Source organism: Cavia porcellus, unplaced genomic scaffold (genome assembly GCF_034190915.1).
Source record: "Cavia porcellus strain 051 isolate PalLab524CR breed Dunkin Hartley unplaced genomic scaffold, mCavPor4.1 scaffold_17, whole genome shotgun sequence".
In the NCBI taxonomy this organism is placed as follows: domain Eukaryota; kingdom Metazoa; phylum Chordata; class Mammalia; order Rodentia; family Caviidae; genus Cavia; species Cavia porcellus.
This window is the reverse complement of record NW_026947500.1, coordinates 70510850-70534972: the sequence shown is the minus strand read 5'-3', so window position 1 is coordinate 70534972 and position 24123 is coordinate 70510850. Positions and strand designations below refer to the sequence as shown.

The window sequence follows — 24123 nt, the reverse complement described above, 5'->3', positions numbered from 1 at the left end:
CGGTGCCTGGAGCACAGGTCAGGGGACCCCAGTCACTCCTGCCAGGTTGTCACAGCGGCGTTCCCGCCGTCCCCTCCCTCCTCCCTACCGCACCAGGTCTGCTCCGCTGCACAGAAGCGGGGACGCTGACCCCCGTGCCCTGCACGGCCTGGCACCCACCTTCTCCCCGGTCATGGCGAAGGGCGCGTTGAACCACTGCTCAAAGGTGCTGCAGCTCTTGAAGATGGTGGGCAGCAGGAAGTTGAGCAGCGCCCAGAGCTCGGGCAGCTTGTTCTGCAGCGGGGTGCCTGTGAGCAGCAGCCGCCGCGGGGCCACGTAGTGCGTGTTGAGCACCTGCGTCAGCTTGCAGTGATGGTTCTTCATGCGGTGGCCCTCATCCACAATCATGTACTTCCAGCGGATCTGCGGGCAACAGGTGGCTGAGGGACGGTGGCGGGGAACCAGTGGAGTGGATCTTGGGGCCCCGGGCTGTGACGTGTCCTAATCTGAGTGGGCTGCGCTGCTTTCTGTGTGGTTTATTTCGCTTCTGAGACAGGGTCTCACCAGTCCACACTGGCCTTGAGCTCTCCTGTCTCAGCCTCCCTAGTGTCGGAATTGTAGGAGTGAGCCAGTGTGCCCAGGCAGAACGTCTGTGTGGGAGTGTGTGGGGCACAGGGAGACCCAGGCCCTCACCCACACAAGGCGGATGTACACTACTGTGCTGCAGCCGGTGCCCCACAGGCAGCTCCTGCCACAGCCATGGGGCCACCGGCAGGGCCTGGCACGGATGAGGAGACCACAGGCAGGAGGGCCGGGGAGCCCGGGGCTCAGGCTCCCGTGCGCCGGGCAACCTGGCTTCTGCCCCACTGAGGTGCCAGGAGGTGAGAGACCCACAGATGGCAGCACCCACACGTGAGTGCCAGCTGAAAACACCCAGTGCCTGGGGTGCGGGGGGCATGGTGCCGAGGGGCTCGCCCCAAGGGGGCCTGTTTCTGCACTGCATCGCGACAGGCACACAGGACAGGACCTGTGGGGTGGACCTGACCACTTGACCCCTCCCACACAGAGAGCCACAGCCTCACTGTCCCGCACAGGGAGCCAGGTGGGACATGGCCGATGCTCTCCAGCAGCAGAGAGCCCCATGTGTCCTCAGCCTGAGCCTCCACCTGGGGAGCCTCCACCGAGTCAGGGCCAGGTCTGTGTCCTGGGGCACAGCACATGCACCAGTCCTGTGCAGTACCCCACAGCCATGCCAGGGGCCCCGCCCCACCCCAGGCAGTGCCACCCACACCAGCAGGCGCAGAGCTGAGAGGGCCTGCGAGGCTCCTGAGCGCAGGGCAGCCCCAGGGCGCTACCTTGGCAAGGATGTGCTTGTCCTTGATGATGTACTCGTAGGTCGTGAGCAAGACGTTGAACTTGCCACTGCGGAGCTGGGGGACGAAAGCCCGCCTCGCAGCTGGAGAGCCCTGTGGGGACAGGACACGGCTCAGCCTCCTGGGGCCACGTGAGAAGGTCGGCAGCCCTGATCAGGGAGGTTCAGACACGCCAGAGGTGACGGCCAGAGTGGCTGGGTCAGCAGGGCAGAGCTGAGGCCCCTGTGGTGGCCGACTGGCTGGCCTCTCACTGGCCTCTGACTCACAACTCTTAACTGAGAACCAATGAGCCCCCACCTGTCCATCCTGGCTCCCCACCCCCCAAGCATGCTGGACAGCCTGGACCTGGGGACCCCACCACAAGGGGCAATCCGGGGGCTGCCACTCTACCTCAGTTTCCCTCCTGAAACCCAGCCCCACTCTAGGTCCTGCTTCACAGGACACAGGTGACAACATGAACAGATCTTGGGGTGGTGCTTGGAACAGGCCTGGCTCAAGGCCCAGGGGTCCCGGGTCCCCTGTGACCGGCAGCCCACTGTGCACCGTGCCTGGGGTCCAATCAACACTGCCTCGAAAAGGCGCTCTGCAGCCTGCACCTCCCACGGCCTCCTTCCAAGCAAGCCCCTGTGTCACCCTAACCCTAAGCCTCATCCTAGCCCCAACCCATGCCTGCCGTGCTTCCCAAGGCCAGTGGCCAGTCCCTGAGGACGGCGCCCTCATCACACTCCGGACTCCCCTGCCACCTACCTTGTAGGACACCTTCACCACAGAGGGGGCCCACTTGTCAAATTCGTATGCCCAGTTTGACAGCGTCCTGAAGGGACAAGGAAGGGACAGTCAGGTTCCATTCTGCCACGTGTGTCCACAGCCCTCAGAGGGAAGCGGAAGGCGCTGCAGCAGAGGACAGGGATACCAGGGATGGGGACGGGGACGGGGACGGGAGCAGCTACTGCCCAGGTAGTAGGGGCCTGGATGGACCTGGAGACCAGCACTATGTCCCTGCTCTGGGTCACACAGTAGGGACAGTGACAGTAATGACATAATACGTGTGCACCCGCTGCCAGGTGCCAGGTGCCAGGCTGCAGCTGGGAACTGTGCCTGGGACTAAGCAGGGACACCTGTGGACATGGATGAGCATGCTCTTTCTGCCACCTGCCATGGCCCGGAGCTGGCTCTCTCCCTGAGACCAGGGAGGCCTCTGGCTCGGAGGCTGAGGTCCTGCTTCCACGGCACCAGCAGTGGCAGCCAGTTTAAGCTCCCAGAGGACAAGTGAGGGCCAAACCAGACGCATGTGGAGACCTGCAGTCAGCAGAGAGCTGGGGGGCTGACATTCAGAGGGGCTGTCTGTCTGGGGCAGCTGAGAAAAGGCGTCACCCCAGAAGGGCAGAGGGCACAGACTTGATCAGAGCGCGCCTGCTCTGCAAGGCCTGTGGGACACTGCCATCTGCATCCAAGAAGGAGCCACTGCACAGCCCAGCGGGGCTTGAGAGAGACACAGCCCTCCCAGGTGGCCAGGGCAGGCGCCCTGCACAGGGACACCCAGAGGCACATGGTGACTCGCCTGGCCTAGGGGCGTTTATAAATGCACATGATCATTATTTGATTCACATTAAAAATGAAAGCCACAGACTTCGGCCCTTCCAGGGGGAGAACCAGCAGCAGCTCCTAAGATCCTCGCCATGTTGGAGCTTAGGACGCCGGATACCAAACAACCAGCCTGCCTCCCCCCTGCTAAGTAATAGTGAGCCTGCTGATGCACGGCCTAGTCAAACATCCCCTCCCCGCTGTTTTCTGTCCCCCACCCCGGTTAGTAAATGGGAAGCAGAAATCTGAGCATCTCCTGGGAGGTTGACCATAGCAAGTAAGGGGGACTTCCTTCTACCATCTCTTTGAAGGCAAATATTTTTATTACTGTTTTCTCTAATGGTATTGTTCTATTCAATATTCTGTTTTCATAAGTTCTATAATGTTCTGTATTTCATCTCATTTTGATATACGTGATTGAAAAAACTATTATAAAGATAACAAAATATACTGTGATACCTATTACTGTTATCCTGGTAACCTGCTATGGAGTTCTGTACCAATTTCACTGTACGATTTTAGTTGGCGTTATTCTGTCTTGTTCTATTGTATTTTACCACTTTCAAAATAAAGTTTAAAAAAAATAAAAATAAAAATGAAGGCCATAAGTGGCAGCAAAAGCGCACAGCCCAGGAGGCCAAGACGCCGCGGAGACAGCCAGGGAGGCAGCCAGGGAGGCCCACGGCAGCAAGCAAAGTGGACAGGCTGCCAGCGAGGCATCTGCACAGGACCTGGGCACCAGCTCTGCCACCTCCTTGCCCTGGGAGAAGCCGCCCCATGAGCCCGGAGTTTAGCCATTCCAGCACGTCTGAGCACAGCCCGCACCTGCCCGCTAGTGTCCACGCAGGGCGCGAGACCTCCTCCGCCAGCACCAGCTCCCCTGGTTCGCACTGTCAGGCTTCTCACAGGCCGGATGACAGGGGACAGCTGAGCGCTCGCCCAGCACTGCCCGTGCCATGCAGCCCTGGACGCCCAGGGCTCCTAAGCCCTGCAGCAGGCCCTGCACCCTCGCTGACGGGATGGGGATCAGGGCACACCACCCGTCTGCGCTCCAGCCTCTGGGCTCAGCTTCCGAGGGAGACCGCTTGGCCCGCCAGTGACCCTGGCATCCTCCGGGAGAGGAGAAGCCATGGCTGTTTAGAGAACAGGCCAAGTCCAGCACTGGGGCACCTCCTGGAGCTGAAAAGGAAGTCTCCAAAGTCCCAGATGGCGGGGCCTACCACAGGGACAGAGGTGCCAAACCAGAGAGCGCCCAGAAGCCAGGGCTAGAATGGGAAGACAAAGAGCCAGGCCACAGCACGAGGACGGATCTGTGCGTCCCTGCTGATCCATGCAGACGCCGGGCCGGCGGCAGCAGGGAGCGTGGGCTGCACCCCGAGGCGAAGCCGCCTGGGGCCGAAGTGAGGAAGCAGCAGAGTGAGCAGCCCGGCTGAGGGGGCCCGGAAGCCCCTCGCGGCCCCGCCTCTGCACCCCGACAGAAACAGGAGGGTTGGGAAACCACAGCAAGTTGGTGGGGCGTGACGATCAGCTGCAATCCTGGCACTCTGGGAGGCGGAGGCAGGAGAACTGCAGGTTCAAGGTCAGCCTGGGGAACTTAGTGGGCACTTATAAAATTAGGAAAGGCCTGGGAGGTACCTTAGTAGTAGAGCACTTGCCCAGTGTGCACAAGTCTCTAGGTTCAATCCCCAGTCTCACGAAGTAATGAGCTGATAAATACATTAATAAAACCAGCAGGCCAGGAACTGCCACAGACCTGCAGGGGAAGCCGGTGTGACGGCTACACGGGACACGACGTAGACAGGCTGTCAGGACAAAGCTTTGCGTTCAAGTAAAGTGCAGAGTTCAGTGAGCAGCAAGGGGCCACCGGTGGCTTCATATTCTTGGAAACTCTGCCACAGGAATGTGCCATGCGACCAAGGCCAGGGGAAATCGGGTGACAGGGACACAGAGCTCAATGTGCCACCCTCACAGCTTTTCAGTATCTGTAAGGGCCTGCCAGTCCCGAGCTTAAAAATCCAGGAAGAGCTGGGGATGCAGGGCAGCGCGAAAGCCCCTGCCATCCTGTCTGCTCCTGCCTGTGCAGCCCCTAAGGTCCCGCGTCCACACAGCCGGGGCTTGGGGAGGCAGCTGGACTGAGTCTGTGATAACCACGATGCAGCACTGCTGTGGGCGATGGGCTTAGTGAGGAGCGAAGCCCCACCCTGGGCGTGCATGGCAGCGACTGAAAGCTTTGTAGCTGGACAGAGAAAAAGAGGAAGAAAGAAGCCAGGCTGCTGCCTCCTCCGGCCCTGCCAGGGCTGTTTCTGCTCTGCTGCGCTGCCCGGCAACCAGCTGACCAAGGAATGAAACCTCTGCAAGAGGTGGCTGGAGCAACCCTCTCCTCCTTTAACTTGTGGGTGGGGGGTGTTTTGTCCCAGCAATGGAAGTTAAGACCCAGTGTGGGAGGAGGAGGTAAGGACAGTGCCCGTGAGCCTGCACTGAATAAATAAATGGGTAAGGGACAGCTCCCTCACTGGGGGACCCAAAGAACACTGGGGGGGGGGGGCCATGGTGGAAACACACAGCTGTGACCGGCCACTCCCACTACGATCCTGCCAGGCCAAGTGAATTCCACAGTGGTGGCCAACACTGGAAGGAGGGGTGTGGGTGTCCGAGTGTTCCTGGGAGACACTCAGTACCTGCCCAGAGAAGCTCACGGGTCACAGAGAGGAAGCCAGCAGGCACCCTGGGACCAAGAGCATGGTCAGCTCCCTCGAGACTGGTATCCCACACTGGCACTCCCGGGACCACACCACAAAAACCAAGGAGAGATATGCTCCTTGGCACCTGCTGGGACTCAGCATCAAGCTCTGAGGGACAAAGAAGGCCCGGGGACCGCAGAGGCAGCCATGGCCCTGGCTGAGTGTCTCCTGGGATGGGAGGTACACCCCAAGCTGGCTGTACCCACGCTTCTAGACAGGACAGGGTGCTGAGTAGGAGAAAGGGGGCCCGGCAAGGCCAGCAGGCTCCACGCTGTTGCAGGGGGAGGCCAGGGAGCTCGGTGGCGAGGGGGCACAGCCATCTGGGTGGCAGGGGCCCGGGCGGGAGGTGGCGCTGAGGGCTCTGCAGCCCCAGCAGCAGACTCTGAGACCGCGCTCTGCAGAGCCCATGTGACCTCACCCACACTTCCCCGGAGACACTGTCACAAGCAGCCATGGGCAGGACTGCCTGGTTGTGGGCCATGAAGGGGTCAAGGACATCCTGCAAAATTTGCCCCATGTGGACTGAGGGGCATCCCACCTCCCCCCAAAACCAGAGGCAGCATCTCAGGAGCCGACCACCTCCGAGATTCACAAACTGGCCCTGAGCCCAAGGGCATCCAACATGACCGATCTGGGGACCCTGCCCTCAGGGGTGAAGGACATTAACAGCCCTGTGTGCCAACGGCGCTGGTGGGAAGGGTGTGAGCAGCCCGGCCGGGGAGCCCCGCCTGCACGCCCGCGAGCCCCGCACTCACGAGAGGGGCACGATGATGAGGAAGGGCCCGTTGATGCGCTTGTGCTCCATGAGGTACGTGATGAGCGCGATGGTCTGGATGGTCTTGCCCAGGCCCATCTCGTCGGCCAGGATGCCGTTCAGGTTGTTGTTGTACAGCGACACCAGCCACTCCAAGCCCTTGATCTGCAGGGACAGACACGGCCCCGGCATGAGAGGCTCTGGGGAACTCCAAAGGCGTCACTGGGTCCAGGTTCTGCCTGAGCCATGCCACCTATGGCCAAGTGCTCTGCCCTGGACAGGTCCCCGATCCAGCAGCGACCACGCACTACGTCCTCGGGCATGCATGGCTCAGTCGCCCAGTGCGTGTTCCTCACTGGCACCACCTTGTCTCTTCACCTCCTGGTTCATACCTGAGCACCTCTCTGCTAACTCTTACACACCTGTCGGGCCCTGCCGGACACTGCTGCCTGGCACCTGGCGAAATCTGTCTCTGTCAAGTGACACCTGACTCCAGAGGAAGGGACCCATCATACACGCAATGAGCAGGGCAGCACAAGGGACACCCACTCCGGCCGCAGCCTGGACAGTGACTCCTCTGACACAGCCCTAGCGGAGGTGGCTTCCCCTGCTGAGCTCCAGGGGCCAAGGGAACCCCGGCCGTCTGCAGACCTGCCTGCCCCTAGGGAATGGATACAGCATGGGGCCAGGAGCTCCCTCGTGGGAAGCTGGGACAGAGGTCACGGCCACATGTCAGGAGACGGGTCCTCTGGCTGGCCAGGAGCCTTCTGAGACCTCACAGAGAGGGCAGGGACCCTGGGCTGCAGGACAGCTCAGTTTCCTGAGGACTCTAGGCAGGGCCCTGGGCTGAGGGGCAGAGTCATGGCATCTCCTTCCCTGATTCTGGGGAAAAAGGGCTGATGCCAGCTCCGGCTCAGGGTTCCTGACCCATCTCTCCCTGTGCAGAGGGCCAGGTGACAGGCATGGGGCAGCACTGGGCCCGGATCTGTCTCTAGGCCATGGGGCGGCCGCTCCCGACCTGTACGCTTTGGTACAGCTGTTGTGCCAGGGTCCCCGTCACCAGCATAAAGCAGGGGGGACCAGGGCCCGCCACTGCACCAGCAGCCTCGCTGAGGGCCGGGTGGCGGCTCTGCTTCCCTGCACTGTGCCGACAGCCGAGTGGGCTCCAGAGGGGACCGTGACTCCAGACGGACCGTGAACTCCACAGGACAGCGGACCCTGGCCCAGCACCTCTGCAGGGCCACTGTGCGGGGACCCGTCATACCTGGTATTGCTTGAGGACACCGTTGACCATGAGCGCTGACTGCTTGTCCACGCGCTCGGTGACGGCATGGGCCACGGCATAGTAGGACTGCAAGCCACGCGCGAGGGCCTGCGACACACCGTACTCATCGTCAACGTCTTGCTTGGCATTCCTGAGGGGAGACAGGCAGTGTGAGGCTCCTTGGCGGAAGGGCGTGGGAGTGGGGGCCTGAGAGCCGGGCCTTTCGCAGGGGTTGGGGTGTTTTCAGAGGAGGACTTTACCAGGCCAAACACCCTTGACCCAAAATCCAAATCAGAAACACTCGGAAGCCTAACGAGTCCTGACCCGGAGCTCTGACTGGGGACTCCCGGAGGAGGGGTACGCGGACCACCCTGGTCTGTCCAGCCTGCACACCGTCACAGCCTGCACCCCACCCCCTACTCCCATCGTGGGCGATGGTGACGTCAGCGCCAGTGCAGCCATCCTTACGAGGGCGAGGGCGACACATAAATGCTGGCGCAGTGGCGGTGCCTGTGACCCCGGCACTCGGCAGGCAGGGGGGCTACCGAGTCCAAGTCCAGCCCAGCACCTCAGAGCCCAATCTCAAAGTAATCACAAAGGCATAGGGTGTAGCTCGGTAGGACAGCACCCCGGGTTCAGTCCCCACTGTGACAGAAATGAGTGTTCGTGCTGGATCTTGTCTGAGAGAAGACACACGGCCTCACGGCTGCACGGGGCTCTCTGGGGCCGGCACAAAGGACCGAGGAAGGCACTTGACTACCCACAGCGGCCGCCTAGGGCAGCCGCCGGAGCGACGGGGTGGCGGGCCCTTACTCAATGATGTGCCGCGCGTCCACCTCGGAGACGTCATCGCTGTCGGGGTCTGGGATCTTCTTCTTCTCCTCCACGGGCAGGGCGGGTGGCTGTGTGGGCTGTGGCTGCTCCTCCTCCTCCTCCTGCGGAGCGGAGCCCAGGTCACCCCATTCCGTCCCCGGAGCAGCAGCCCAGGGCAGGATGCAGTTGTGGGGCAGAGCGTGGGGCTCTCTAACCCCCCCCACTCCCCATGTGCTCTGGGACTGCTTGGTAAACGAACTTCCTAACGGTCATTTTTAAGGGTCACCTCGGGGGAGCTTTCCTCCTCACTGCCATTAGGAGACCCCACGTCCACCCCCTCAGCAGATAACGGAACCAAAGCTACAAACATTCACCTGACTGTAGTGTGTCGGCCATGCCTGTGATCCTACCTGTACAGGAGGCTGAAGCAGGACTATCAAGTCCAGTGCAGCCTGGGTGACTGAGTGGGCCCATGGCAAGATGAAAAATACAGCAGAAGACCCTTTGCCCAGAGCCCTGCGGCGGCCTCTCAGCCGACTCTCTTGGCATTTCATAATCAGCTCCCAGCATGCACTCCTAGCTCCCCTGGCAGGGCCCAGGTGCCCCAAACACTAACAACTGTCATGAGGTCAGGCGCCTGAGCTCGCAGAACCAGGCTGGGCTAAATTCCTGAAGAGACTTTCTGCATTCCCAAGTGGGGCCCAGGACTCCACTTGACACGAGGTCCTCAGGAACTCCTTCCTGCTGTGAAGCCCCTTGTGCCCTGGAGTAAGCCAGTGGGTCGCTGTCCTTAGCTACAGCGGAGCTGGTACTGAGCACTAAAAATGGTCACCGTAACTAACCTGAAAAGTTGTTCCCAGCCCAGGCTAGTGGGTTTTCCCCTGGATTCTGTGACATTATGGTCCAGCTCAATGGAGTGGCAGGGGGACACCAACACTGGGGGCAAAACATCGTCACTGGCTGAGCTCTCCAGAGCCAGAATGGGGAGGGGACCACTGGCTCCCCAATATAGCAGGACACAACCGAAAACAGCGCCTACCCAGAGCTCCGTGAGTCAACCGGAAGAGACGGTGCCCTGAGAAGCAGCTGGCGGCGGGGAAGGCGGGCCTCTGCTGGGGGCCGGGTGCTGCCCAGCAGCAGCTCTGAGCCCAGGAGTGAGTCTGCTGCCTGCAGGGAGGCCGGCCACAGAGCGGGCCGGCCCAAGTGTGGACCCGACCTGGGCTACAGCCCAGCCACCACTGCTCGACTGCGGAGGCCCCAGCAACACAGCCTGCTGCCACAGCCAGACTTTTTGTGGTACCAGGACCTGTGCTTGCCAGGCAGGTGCTTGTGCCGCTGACCTATATCCCCGGTCCCGAAAGCCAAACTTAATAAAATAACACCAGAGGTGGGACGCACTGTGAGGGCAACAGAGTTCAGAGAACGAGCCCAGGAAAGTCACTAAACAGGCAAGGCTGAGTGTGGTGGCTCCTGCCTGTAATCCTGGCACTCGGGAGCTAAGGCAGGAGGACAGCGAGTTTGGACCAAGCTGGGCAACTCAGTGAGACCCCATCAAAACACTGGAAAGGGAAGCCCGGGATACAGCTCGGTGGCGTAGGCGCCTACCTGGCAAGCACAAGGTCCTGAGTTATATTCCCGGGAGCAAATAAATAATAAACGAACAACAGAACGGGATGCTGGGTGTGGTGGTGCACACCTGTAATCCCAGACTTGGGAGACTGCAGCAGGAGGACAGGTGCGAGTCTGAGACCAGTCTGGGCCAGCCCCCAAGTGCGTGAGCTCGAGGTCGGCCTGACTGCATAGTGAGACACTGATAAAATAAATGAATAGAAATCAAAAGGGCTGATGACATTCTGCAGTGTAAAGGCTCTGGCTTTAGTCCACACTAATACTGAAAAACAAAACCCCAGTTAGGGCCATAGATTTAGGTCAGCGGCATAAGTGCCTGCCTGGCAAGCATGAGGTCATGAGTTTGATTCCTAGTTAAAGAAAAAAAAGCTCAAACACCAAAGAGGACAATATGCAAGGAGACGGGTTTGAAGCAAACTGCTACAAGTCAGAGACAAACAGACAACCTGCAACACTGCAACGGACTAAAACAACGCAATCAGAAAGAAAAGGCGAAAACATCCACCAGCCCGGGGCTCAGCCCGCACCTGACCGAGGCCACAGGCAGGGGACTGTCCCCGTGCTGCGGGACACAGGGCTCTGCGCCTGCCTCACTGCCCCACACAGGCCTGGGGACGACACGCTGCCCAGGCTGCATCTCCAACACGTGCCCAGGCACCCTGTGACACCACGCAAAGCTGACCCGGAAACCCACGCACTGCCTGCTGCGGCAGACTCGGTGAAGAGCGCGCCCCTTCTGCTTCCCGTTAACAATGCGGAAGTCACACGATTCCCCGGACACTAGAGATGAGACAAAGGCCTCACGCGGACGGATGCACAGTGACAGACCAGGGTGGGAGAGGGTGCCGCCACGTTAGCGCGCGATGTCTGTTACCAGAACCGAATTCATTTCAAGATAGCTGTGACAGATTAAGATGCACGTCTGTAATCACAGAGCAAGTGTGAAGAAATTAACCAAGACAGTGTAGTGAAAGCCAGGCTTGAGGCCCGACATGGTGGAGCACGCCCGTAACCCCAACACTCGGGAGGCTGAGGCAGGAGGACTGCAGCAAGGTCCAGGCCGGGCCACATGAAAGCGAAATAAAAATAAAGAAGGTACAGTAAAAATAAAACTTAATAGAATAAACCAGTACACTAAAAATAGCTAACATCAAAAACACATAGTAGAGGCTGGGGGTTTAGCTCAGCGGCATAAGCGCCTGCCTTGAAAGCAGGCGGTCGTGAGTTCAATCCCCGGTACCGATAAAAAGGAAAAAGACAAAAACAAAACAAAACATAGTACAGCGAAAGTGAAGGACACAAACAGGAAGCACTGAGAAGAGAGACGATGAGCCAGCCCAGTCACACCGAGGGTCACACTGGACACAGCCGTCTACGACGCGCAATCACGTGGCACCTGGCGAGGGAGGCCAGGGCCAGTTCCCGCTGCGTTACACTCCAGGACGCCAAGGAGGAGAGCGGAACGAGTGCACACACAGGTGCTGGGCAGCACAACCTGGAGAGGACCGGGGGACACACGAGGGCCACACGGAGATCATGAGAGACAGACAGACAGGACAGGCCTGAGCTGGGTGTGGTGCACGCCTGTGACACAGCAGCTGGCAGGCTGAGCGAAACCGGAGCCCTTATCTCAAAACAAAGCAAACCCAACACACCCTGCAGAGTAAAGCACAAGGGCCCCACCCAGGAACCCACCCACGAACCCAAGCCTGAGCCCAGCAACTCCAAGGCAAGCACTACACCGTCAGGTCAGGTCGGCTGCAGGAGAATTAAAACCCATCTGACACCATCCAACTGGAGATCTAGGCGAGGGGGGACTGCAGCTGGGGGGCGCCTGCCCCCCGCGGGGCCCTGCTTCACCCCCAGTGCTGACCTGAGGCCAGGCCGAGGCGGGAGACTGTGCTGACGGAGCCTGTGCCACAAAAAGATAAAAACAAAGACGACAAAAATGGCCAACGCTGTGTAAAGCAGCAGTGGAGAGACTCTGAATGGAACCCGTAATTGAATTAGTAACTAAAACTGGGCGGAAAGGCAGGGGCACAACCCCACCTGTGAGGCGAGACTAATAAAAGTCAGGGAGCCCGGGCTTGCGTGGGGAGCCCGGGAACAGCCCGGGGAGAAAGGGCAAAGAAAGAGCAAAGAGAAAAAGCTTCTGGAAAAAGCTTGCAGCCGTTCACTCACACATGCTAAGGCTTCCAACAGCCGGAGAAGGCAGCAACTTTCCCTCAGACCGATGTGCGGGGAGGCTCAGAGCTGGGCAGAGCCACACCGAGCAAGGAGCCAGCACGCGCGCTGGGGCGGGGTGCAGCCGGGCAGCAGGGGTGCCAGGCACGGAGCACGGTCTCCCCAGGACAGCCCAGCGTCCCCAAGAAACGCGGTCAACATGAAGGCCAGAGACCACACAGCAAGACAAATGGGACTGAGGTTCCAAATCCAGAGGTTAATCGGCCCAACAAAGCTTCCGACAGCTGAGCGCATCCGAGTGACTAAAACAGCGGACACCAGGCGCGGCCAGCACAGCTGTGAGCCCAGCTGCTCCCTGGGCGGAGGCAGCAGGGCCACACGGCCAAGCCCAGCCTAAGTAACTCAGTGAGACCTTGTCTCAAAATAAAAAGGGCTGGGGTCAGGAACGCTGTGCTGCACACCTGGCATCCCAGCACTCGAGAGGCTGAGGCAGGAGGACTGCTGTGGGTTCAAGACCAGCCTGGCCTACAAGTGAGCTAAACCTAAGGAAAAGAAAAGGCACAGGCGGGTGAGGACAGAGCTGCAGGCTGGCGTTGGCCCTGCCTCACTGCGCCAGGATTCATCCCCAACACCAAGGAAACTGACTGCAAGCCAATATGCAGCACCTGGCACAAACAGAGTCTAACGAAGCAAGCCTAGAGAACTCAGCCCAGCAGACACTCAGGGAGAGCCCCACCACAGACCCCAAGGGGCCGACCAAGCACACCGCAGGGGACAGGGACGGGCAGCCACCTCTGCACCTGCCTTTCCTCACACTACAGCGGAGCCCCGGGCCACACCGTACTGCGTGGGGAGCGCTAAGGAATCTACAACACCTGCAGTAGAAAAAGCAAACCAGAACCAACAAGCACGCGAGTTCACAGACAGGATCGCCACCCGAACATCAGGCTTCCTTCTCCACGACAGCAACAATTCACCCAAACAGGAAGTGCAGGAGACACGGCTGGGGTGGTGATGGCAGCAGGAGGACTGCAAGTCTGAGCCTGGCCTGGGTAACCTGGCAAGATTCTGCCTCAAAATACAAAATAAAAGGGTGAGGGCTACAGGTTAGTACGACGGTCCTGCAGGGAAGCCCAGGACCCCAAATCAGCAACGACGACAACAAAACAACAATCGGATGGCATCAAAAAGAATAAAATGTATGCTAATACATAGCAAAATTGTGTAAGATTTGTATAACCCTGCAGAGTCAGGTTCTCGGCTTCGTACTCTGGCAGGACCATGATTCCGAACCCCACTGTGAGACTCACTGCAAAGTCCCAGTACACACTGCAGTCCAGAGACAGCAGCTCTCAGTGCGGGAGAACAATGTCCCAACCCACAGGCAGGGGGCGCCGTCGAGAGCGTGTTACCGGCTTTTCAGACAAAGCAGTGTGTTCAAGCACATAAATGGAGGTGTCACAGACCTTACAATTAAAACATGTAAGTGGGACTGATCAAAAAATCACTTTAATAAATGCAAAGCAAAAGATTCGCACAGAATGAAGAGAAAAAGGCCAAAGAAATTAACATACAAAAGGAGAAAAAAAAGAAAGCTATGAGAGCCGTCCAGGAAGTGCAATCTGCAATCTACGAATCACAGGGAACCCTGAAAGCAGAAGAGAGAAAACGCAGCTGAACCAGCAGCTGGGGGACGCGCAGAGCCGAGAGCAGAGCAGGCTGCAACCGCGACGGCGCGCAAGCTCCTTTCAGGGCTAATGCGAGGCAACACCCAGACGTACCCTGGTGACTTGTTCTAAATTTCAAGGGTAATGAGGAAATTTTGCAAGTATCCGTATAAAGAAAGGTGGCTACCTACAAAAGGGCAAAAGTCAAACTCATTTCAGATTGTTCTCCTGCAATTCTAAATGCCAAAAGACAGTGGAACATCTATAGAGAACATCTACAGAGTTTACTGTTTTTGAAACAGTATCTTGCTGTATATTACAGACTGTCAATCCTCCCGCCTCAGTCTCCTGAGAGCTAAGATTACAGGTGTGTAACACTATACTCAGCTTTTTTTTTAAATCTAATTTTAAGGGAAAATAATTTTGAACCAAGAATTACTTAGCCTGGAGTACAGGCTGTGCAACAACCGTGGAAATCAGTGTGCATATGTGTCACAAACCAGGACTCGAGGCCCCATTTAACCCAGCTATTCCCCATCTGGCATCTTCCCGAAAGAATTAAAAACACCATAACAGCAGTCTATGTGCTCCCTTACAGCACGATTTGTAATAGCCAGATCTGGGAAACAACGTACATGCTCATTCACTGCAGAATAGATTAAAAAAAAAAAAAAAGATGTAGTATTTTTATACAATGGAGTACTACTCAGCCATAAAAAGGATAACTGGAGACTTTTATAGGTAAATGGATGCAACTTGACATCATACTCATTAGTGAAATAAATCAGACACACATGTAAACACTGTATTCCCACGCTAGTGCAGGAAGCTGAAACCACATGTGTATGTTGATGAGTTCTACTCATAATGGTTATGAGTTACACTACTGATTTCTCTGAGTTCATTGGAGAGGAAGATTTGTGCTGGTGCTGTCTGGACAACTGAATGTAGACGTCTTGGGCTCTGGGTGAATGATTTGGGGATGACAACGCACAATGTATGTACCATTGTTGCCCCCAACTGACATGGTTTTGAAATTTTTTTCTCTTTGAAATAAAATGGATTTGGAGGGGCTGGGGATTTAGCTCAGCAGCATAAGCACCTGCCTTGCAAGCGTGGGGTTGTGAGTTTGATCCCTGGAACCAGTAAAAAAAAAAAAAAAAAAAAAAAAGAAACTTCAAAAAAATAAAGAAAGAAAATGGATTTGGGGGAAAAAAAAAAAAACAATTACCTACCCTGCCAAATTTGTATTTCTGTATGAAGGCAAATGAAGATGTTCTCAGATACCAAGGGGTTAAGAAGGTGAATCAAGCCAGCATGAAAGCAGCGCTCGGAGGCTGCATAGGACCTGCTTCCAGTTCAAGGCTGGCCTGGACTACAGAAGACCCTGCCTCAAAACACCAAACATCAATAAAAATTTTTAAGAAGTATATCAACCAAGAACCTTCTCTGAGAAATCTGCTCAGTGACTCTCCGTGGGCCAACAGAAAACAAGAAAGAGTAGGAGGGAGCTGTATGAAGGTTTGACAGTCACCACTACATCTGGGCAGAAGTCTAAAGCCACGTCACTTTAGGGGAACAAACAAGGCGGACACAGAGGTACAAACTGGATGTACATGTTTCAACTTCTGTGGTGTGATGGGTGATACCCTGTGTCAACTTGAGAGAGTCTCCCCAAGTAATTCAGCAGCCCGGCATCTCACTAGAGCACAGGCCCGTAGAGCTTTAGGATGCTGCTCGTCCTGTCAATCTGAGAAGTTTAACTGGGGGACACAGCTCAGCTGCATAACACCTGCCTGTCAGGCGCCACGTTGTGAGTTCAATCCCCAATACCAAAAACAAAACAAAACAAAAAAAGCCAGTTAGTAACTAAGTGATCGGAAGTTTAAGTGACTCGGTGGGAGCTGGGGTCTTCACTCTGTAAACGTCCTGGGCCTGTGCAAAAGCAGGGCACAGAGACGGGTGAGAACGACGCTCACTGGAGGGTTCCGCTGCTTGCAGCAGAAGGGCGTGGGGGGCCCTGCGCTGGCTGCTTTCCCGTCCTCTGCTGCCTGGAAGTGCTGCCCTGTGCCAGGCCACCCTGCCTTGGAGCCAGCTGATTACGGACTGAAACCTCCCCAAACTGTAAGCTAAATAAAGCTTTGCTTCCTTCATTTTGGATGTTGAGTATGTTGTCCTAACAACGAGAGAAAACTAACCAAGCTATGTGGTTTTCAACTGTCAAAGTGCAACCCAAATAGCCAGTGTGCTGCACAAATGCGCTTTCACTTCTGCAGGGTAAAGCTATGAGCACAGGGGCCAAATGAATGAAAGCAGTTTGTCACTGTAGACAGGGGAAGTATGGTAAAGCATTCTAGATGGCAGCCTGACAGAGCTGGAAAATGGTAAGTTTTATTTCCCTGTTGAAAAGCCACAGCAAGCTCCAGCTGTCAGTGTGGACCTCCCAAAGGGACACGTCCACGGTGCGGGCACAACAGGCGGCCAAGGCATGATAGACCAGCTGGCAAAGCCATCCTTGCTGAGCTGCTCAGAAGCTCAGGGAACCAATTTGCCCCTGACTTGTGGACAAAAACAGAATGCATGCATTCCAAATTTCGTGAACTGAAAAGTCAGTAACTAAGAGAAAAACACCAAGGAAGGATTAAAATTATCATAAATCATGCTGGCAGAGACAGCAGTGAATTATACTCATGAATTGGTCAAACTTGCACGTCACAAAATCCAAATTAAGTAAAAAAAAGAAAAAAAAATCAATCTCTGATCTGAGCTACTTGCATTGTATAAAACAAGAGTTTGAATGTAACAGGAACTCTTCAGATCACAGGAATAGAGACAAATGCTTTTATAAGACAAGTAAAAATATTATAAGACATACACATTTTTTGTCTTTTTGAGACAGGGACTTGCTATGTAGTTCAGGCTGGTCTCCAACTTACAACAATCCTCCTGCCTCCGCCTCCCGAGAGCTGGGATTACAAGACATGCACCTTTAAGAGACTTCTGTGACTTCCTATGTAAGATTACTGTTTAGAATCTTTGAGTGGTAAGTATTACTGTTGTAAATTGATATAGACGCTTGCTTGCTTGCTTTTGTGACAGTCTCACGACGTAACTCAGGTTGGCCTTGAACTTGTGGCAATCCCCTTACCTCAGCCTTCCAAATACTAGGATGACAGGTGTGCATCACCACGCCCAGTAATACATACATTTTAAAATGTATTTAAAATCTGTGTACTTTGTGTATTTAAAATTCATTGAGTAAGCCTTCAATAAAGAGGATACATGCAGGAAAAAAAAAAAAAAAGAAAAAACAACTCTGCAAAGTTATAGATGACCTCCACAAAAGGAGAGACCCTTCACGCTCACTACAGAAGATTCAGCGTAAAAACTGTCAGTGAACATTTGAGGAATAATTTACTAAAAGTGAAGGACAGGACCGGGGTGTGGCCCCGGAGTAAAGCCTTGCCAGACCTGTGTGAGGCCCTGGGTGTGATCCATAAACAAACAAATAGGAAAGAAAGAAATTGCAAAGTCAGCAATAAGAGTCATCACTACCAACTCTACAGAAATTCGACAATTATAAATAACTTTACGGCCAAGGATGGAGCTCAGCGGTGCGGCACCTGGCTGGCAAGTGTGAAATCCCGAGTCTGATTTCCGCTGTGCCCCAAAATAAATAATAAATAATAAATATGAAGCCCTCAAATCAGATAACTAGGAAACATTCACAAGTTGCGTCTTCTTTTCTACCCTCTTGCTCAGGCTCCCATGCATTAGCATTACAGGCCTGAGCCACCACGCCCAGGTATCCATTTCAAAAGCAGTCGTCTTTCGCGCCCTCAGATTTAATGCAATCCCACTCAAGCACCAGCTGGCGCGTCAGCAGGCAAGAGTGACTGGAGCTGGCCCTGCCACACGCACTGGCCACCGAGGAGCCGGGCGGCACTAAAGAGCAGTGACCGAGCAGGGGCCAGCACTCCCCGGGCAGGTCCCACCAGCCAGGGCGGGCAGCCAGGCGGGATGTACACACCTGTGAGCCCAGGAGGGGCTCAAGAGGCTGAGGCAGGAAGACAGAAAGGCCAAGGACAGCCTGGGCAACTGTCTCAGGTAACTTTTTTTTTTCCTTTTTCCTTTTTATCAGTACCGGAGATCGAACTCACGACTGCCTTCTTGCAAGGCAGGGGCTTAGGCCGCTGAGCTAAATCCCCAGCCCCTCTTAGTTAACTTTTTACTCATTGCTGAGACAAAGTACCTGATGCCCAAAGTTGGGGAAGGAAAGGTTTATTTCTCAGAGTTCTCTTGGAGGCTCCAGTCCATACTCGGTTGGCGGCATGGCAGCGTGGCATGGCGGGGCAGCCCTGCATGGCTGCTGCAAACACCGCAGGCAAGAGACACACACCACCTGCCCGCCCCTATGTCCTGGCCCCAGCACTGGGCAGCGAAGCACATCACCCACCCGAACGCTGGACAACAAACCCATCACAAATGCTCGACCCATTAACTGCGTGACACTTGGGGCCACTGACGTAACCCATGGCAGGAACCCTCTCCCGTGGGGAACCTGACAGAGAGGAGGGTATCGCCATGGTAGAACACTGGCCCAGCACGCACCAAGCCTGGGCTCCAACCCCAGCACCCGGGAAAATAAATACATAAGCAACCACGACACAGGGTCCACGCACAGAGGTGAGACACAACTGCACATCGGAACTCGCTCCTCCGTGAGGGTCCAGCTGGGTCCCGGCAAGGAAGGAGCGTAACAAACGTGGGTGCTTCTCTCTGAGGCCTTGGAGAACTGGAGGGTGCTAAGCAAAACCTAAAACAAGTGCACACCTTCACCTCAGCTGTTCACAAAGATCAACTCAAAAACGTCTGCAGACTGACTTCCGGGAGAACATGGCGGACAAATAGCAGCAGCCACTGAGGCTGTCTGAGATTACCAGCTTAGAATCCAGGAGCGGTGCTGTGTGAGGAGTCCTAAGCGAGGGGAGATGTACCCTGCCGACCCAGGAACGAACTAAGCTGAGAGAAACCAACTGGCAATGCAATCCTGATGTTATAACAGAAACAGATAAAACCTCAGTGCGAAAGCTGGATCCCGCGCCACTGGAAGCTGCGATTTGAATTTCCTGCTGCAGATACTGTGTCCCAATCGGCACGGCAGGGAGAGAGATGCACGAAAGCTCTGAGAGCTGGAATCGGTGAACCAAACGGCATTGAGAGCGGGACTGGCAGGGAGCCCTGCATCCACCTGCAGTGAGTGAGAGAAATGGGGACCCTTCATAGACTAGGAGGCTCTAACAGAGGACATTCTGGGAACGGCAGACTAGCCGGAGCAGGATGCTGTAGTGACTTCGGTCACATATTCCCCTCTCAAGCGGGAGTGGTGGGGAGCACTTGGCCTGGTGATGCCGCGGACTAAGATCCAGTAGGCTAGCCCAAATCAGGTCCCTGCGCCTGGCGGTGCACCCTAGCAGTGAAGCATTCAGTAGGTTGACCTGGAGGCTGCCCAGCTCTGTGTCTCCCTAGTACACTGCAGTGGGCAGGAACACCTAGCTGGCGGATTCAAATAAACTGTAACAGACAAAGAGGAAAAAAAAAAAACTGGGCCTCCTACAGACACTTGTATGGAAGGAAAAAAAAGTATGGGAAAAGGGAGCAACAAGAAAGGGCCCTCAGTCCCCAATCCTGAGAACACGATCCAGGAAAGGTAAAGGCAAAGGAGAATGAGGACAGAAAACATGCAATATCAGACACGGCACCTATAGATATAAAACAGTATCTCCAGAGCCTCATAGATGAGTTCAAAAATGAAGTATTTAATAAAATAAAGCAAGAAATAAGTAGAATAGTTAGAGAAATGCTAAGCACCGCCAAGAAAAAACAGATGGTGGAATGGAAGAACAGAAAAAAAGGGGAGAATTGTTTGATGGAGAAAATAGAGAAAATATAGAATACGTGAGGCAGGCTCAAAGAGATTACCAGGAAACTAAAAACTCTACTGAAAGCTGGCATAACAGCTTGAAAGAAACTAAGGATAGATGATCTGAACTAGAGGACAGATTTGTAAGGTGGGAGCTTGAAATGAAAAACTTCTTAAAAATAACAAGAAAACAAACAGCAATAATACAAAGACTAGAAGATGATAAGAGGATCTATAACTTAAGAATTAAGAACATAAAAGAAGAAGTAGGGACTCAAACAAATGAACTACAAAAGCTATTCACAGAAATAATCCAGGAGAATTTCCCTCATTTAGCAAAAGGTAAAGATACTCAGATGTATGAGGCATACAGGACCCCAGCCACCTACAACCCAAACAGAGCTACACCCAGGCATATAATAATCAAAATTCCAGAAATCCAATATAAGAACAGAATATTAAAAGCCGTCAGAGACAAGAAACAGATCACTTACAAGGGAACACCCATCAGAATTACAGCAGACTTCTTGGCACAAACCATCAAATCACGAAGAGCATGGGGGGAAATAATTCAAGCTTTGAAAGATAATAACCTCCAGCCAAGATAGATATATTCTGCACAACTGTCCCTAGAAATTGATGGAAAAACAAGGTGCTTCCAGGATAAAGAGGAACTAGGGGAATTTCCAACCACCAACTCAACTCTACAGAGAATACTGCAGGATATTCTAAAAATGAAAAATACCAAGATTCCAGAAACAGTGGCAGAGAGGCCACAATAGATGGAAGCAGAAAGTGAAATGAAGAAGACAAACTGACAACTAATGACAGAAAAAGAGCTCAACAGAAATGAGGCAGAGAAGGCTGGATGGTGGGAACAGCTATTTTGGAGAAAACAAGACATCATAATAGGTAGTGCTGATTTAATATCCTCTTGTTTTGAAGTCCCATCAAGCTTTTGTTCTTCTGTCTCCATCGGTTTTAACGTGTTGTATCTTGCTGGATTTTATTATATGTGATAATATAAACAAAAACTTTTGTAGACAGGGAGATTATACAGAAACCATTGTTCATTTTCTGTTAGTTGATTCTAAATACCCTGTAATACTGTCATTCTCTTGAATGGTTTTACATTGTCTTGATATGTTTGATGCTACAGTATACGATTTATACCCAAAGATTTTAAGGGAAGAGACACTATGGTAACTACTATTATGTCGAGATTATCTTGTGGTGAAACACTATTTTGCTTAAATGGCTATTTGGACCTGCGCTGTTTTGTTGTTATGCCTTCTTTTTTTTATCTCAATCTCCTTTTTATTATCTACTTTTTCATTTTTATCCTTTTAAGGGAAAAATAAATAAAAAATAGCAGGATATATTATAGTAACCCACTTTGATTTCCTATTAACTTGATTTGAAACTCTGTATTGCTCTCACCATCTTGTTTTGACTGATTTTCCTCTATTCTGTTATGCTTGATAGTACCAAGTTTGAAAGTCTAGGCAACAACTATGAAGACAATAAGATCCATTGTGAGGCCCATTCTGGTTGACTATTATCTTCTTTTGAAGTCCCCTAATGTCTCCAATGTTTTGGTTTTATTGGTCTTATTCTTTACTGTTTTGTTCAATTTTATTGTACCTGATGATATAGGCAATTCTTTTTAAGATAGCAAGAGGCATTATGGTAACCATTGTTGATCACCTTGTATTTTGTTTTTACATTATGTATTATGTCCATCCTTTTGATTTGATTGGCTCTGTCCTGGTATGTCACATTTGGTTTTACTTTCTTCAAAAAAAAAAAAAAAAGTAGTAAGAACTGTGGGAGCAGTGGAACCCAAGATGTGTAATAGTCATTGCACGGAAGAAGGGAGGGGAGAGTTCTCTGGGGGATTAACTGCATGTATGTTTGGGTGTGCAGGATGGATAACCATATTGCTGAGTTTTGTTGGATCATTGAACAAAACTGTTTGCAGTCTCACTGTTTGAAGGTCCCCTCTGTATGCTTTAATTTTGTAACTTCAACAACTATTTCTAAGATGACAATATGTAATTAACTAGTGATTTCCTACTGTTTATTTTTTCTGAAATTCTGTATAACTTGTACCCTTTTTCTGTTTTTTTTTTCTTTTTTCTCCTTAAATAAAATTAAAACCAAACAAAACAAAACAAAATGTCTGCAAATGTCTCTTTTTTTTCTTGGTACTGGGAACTGAACTCAGGACCTTGTTTTTGCCAGTGAGCTACATCCTCAGCTCGAAACTGTACATGAGAAGAGCTTAGACGGTAAAACTTCTAGAGTAAAAAGCAGGAGAAAAGCTTTGTGACCTTCAGACAGGCAAATACTTCTAGCTAAAAATACCAAGAACACAATCCTTTTTTTTTTTTGGTACTGGTAATGGGACTCTCGGCCTTCCACCTGCCAGGCAGGAGCTGTGCGGCTAAGCTAAATCCTCAGCCCCACAACCCTTAATAGAAGAAAAATGATCTGTACCAAAATCAAAAACCGCAACTGAGCACTGCTCACACCCGGAACCCCACGGCGGGGGCAAAACCCCATAGCGGGCCCTCACACTCCCGTACTGCACCCCAGAGAAAGGAAAGACGGAGGAAAAGGAGGAACACAGTGGGGAAGATATCCGAAAACTACACTGATCAAAGATGTGCATCTAGAAAACATCAACAGTCCACCACTCAGAGATTCAAACGGCCTAAGCCAGGTGGGTGGTGCACAGCTGTCATCCAGCCCTCGGGAGGCTGGGACAGGAGGACAGCCAGCAGTTTCAGGCCTGCCGGGTACCTTACATTGGGAGTTCAAGGTCAGCCTGCACTACCAAGGGAGAGTTTGTCTCAAAACCAACAAACACCAGCTGACACTGAAACCGCAGCCTTGAGACAAAGCGCGCCTCCCCGGCCGGCCGGTGGGCGGGCTGGGGAAGCCAGGAGAGCACCGGCCGGCCTCGCCAGTAAGCAGCTGCTGGCCTGGAGCCCTCAGGGTGACCGGGCAGCACCTGAGGCGCAAGGGCAGCTCGAGGCGGGCTGCGGCCCGGGCGGGGCGGGGTGGCGGGGATCGCCCCTCTGCCTGGTGTGCGAATCTGGTTTGTTCCACGTTACCGTTTTGCTTCATCCCTGTATCTGGCTACCTGAGCAACCAGCCTGAAGACAACAAGCGCACTGTAAGAACCACTGTTAAATTCTGTCACCTCACCGGGAAAACCCTGTACAGCTATTGTTTTGTTGTTGTTGTTTTCCAGGCTTGTTTGCATCTTGATTTTTCTGTTTTTTCTTTTTTCTCTTTAAAAAAAATATATGTGAGATATTACAAATCGAGAAGAAACTGTTCAAGAGAAAATGTAAACCGTAGGGGCCGGGGATTTAGCTCAGCGGCATAAGGGCCTGCCTTGCAAGTGGGCAGTCGTGAGTTCGATCCCTGGTACCCATAAAAAGAAAAAAGAAAAGTGTAAAAAAAAAAAAAAAGAAAAAGAAAGAAAGGGGAAGGGACAGGGCACACGAGCCTGTGCAGAGACGCCGGGCAGCAGGAGTCACTAGGAAGTGCAAACACAACCCCAGCACCAGAATCCCCATCACTGAGCAGGACGGGAGGGGGAGAAGGTCCCGCCATGCCCCAGAGCAAGGAGCAGCAGGGCCACCAGAGTCACACGGACACAGGGTGACCCACGCCGGGGCTCAACAGAGTGCTCAGAACTCCAGTTAAACAGCACAACCCCAAAGGGCGCGGTGGTGCACCCCTGTCGGGAGGCCGAGGCAGGAGGATCACCATGAGTTTGAGGTCAGCATGGGCTACACAGTGAGTCTAGGCCCTGCCTGAACTACAGAGTAAGACGCTGGCCCAGCAGGAGCAGCAGCAGCAGCAGCTGAGAACAGGCCGCCGCTCACAGGCAGGGGGGCGGGCCCTGGAGGGAAGCTCGGTGCGTTGCACTGATCAATGCAAGACAGACGGTGCAGCCGCTGCCGGTGGGTCAAGTCAGCCCAAGCACCAACTTCCAGCCTCTCCTGGCCCCGGCTGCCCCTGCCTGGCTGGCGGAGAGTCCCGCACACAGGGCGACAGTGACACGGGGGCGGAGACCCTGCAGAGAGCACTCGGTCCCTGCACACAGAGAATCGCACGCTTACCTCCTCCTCCTCTTCTGAGCCACTCTCCTCACTGTCGGATCTTGGCGCTACTTCATACCTAGAAAAACCACCA

General features: G+C 53.7%; 1 protein-coding gene across 11 annotated transcripts in view; it reads right to left on the bottom strand.

The window, feature by feature from the left end:
• The window catches only part of Smarca4 (SWI/SNF related, matrix associated, actin dependent regulator of chromatin, subfamily a, member 4), an 82197-nt gene that overhangs the window by 23146 nt on the left and 34928 nt on the right, over window positions 1–24123 (bottom strand). For 10 of the 11 annotated variants that reach the window (XM_063228679.1, XM_063228678.1, XM_063228677.1 and 7 more), the window contains 7 exons: window positions 24051–24108; window positions 8509–8630; window positions 7696–7846; window positions 6433–6596; window positions 2100–2166; window positions 1335–1445; window positions 160–402 (listed from right to left, as the gene is read on the bottom strand). In XM_063228679.1, the coding sequence (XP_063084749.1) occupies window positions 160–402; window positions 1335–1445; window positions 2100–2166; window positions 6433–6596; window positions 7696–7846; window positions 8509–8630; window positions 24051–24108 (916 nt within the window). The remainder of the gene's footprint in view (window positions 1–159; window positions 403–1334; window positions 1446–2099; window positions 2167–6432; window positions 6597–7695; window positions 7847–8508; window positions 8631–24050; window positions 24109–24123) is intronic. The other variant, XM_063228671.1, reaches the window with a different exon arrangement.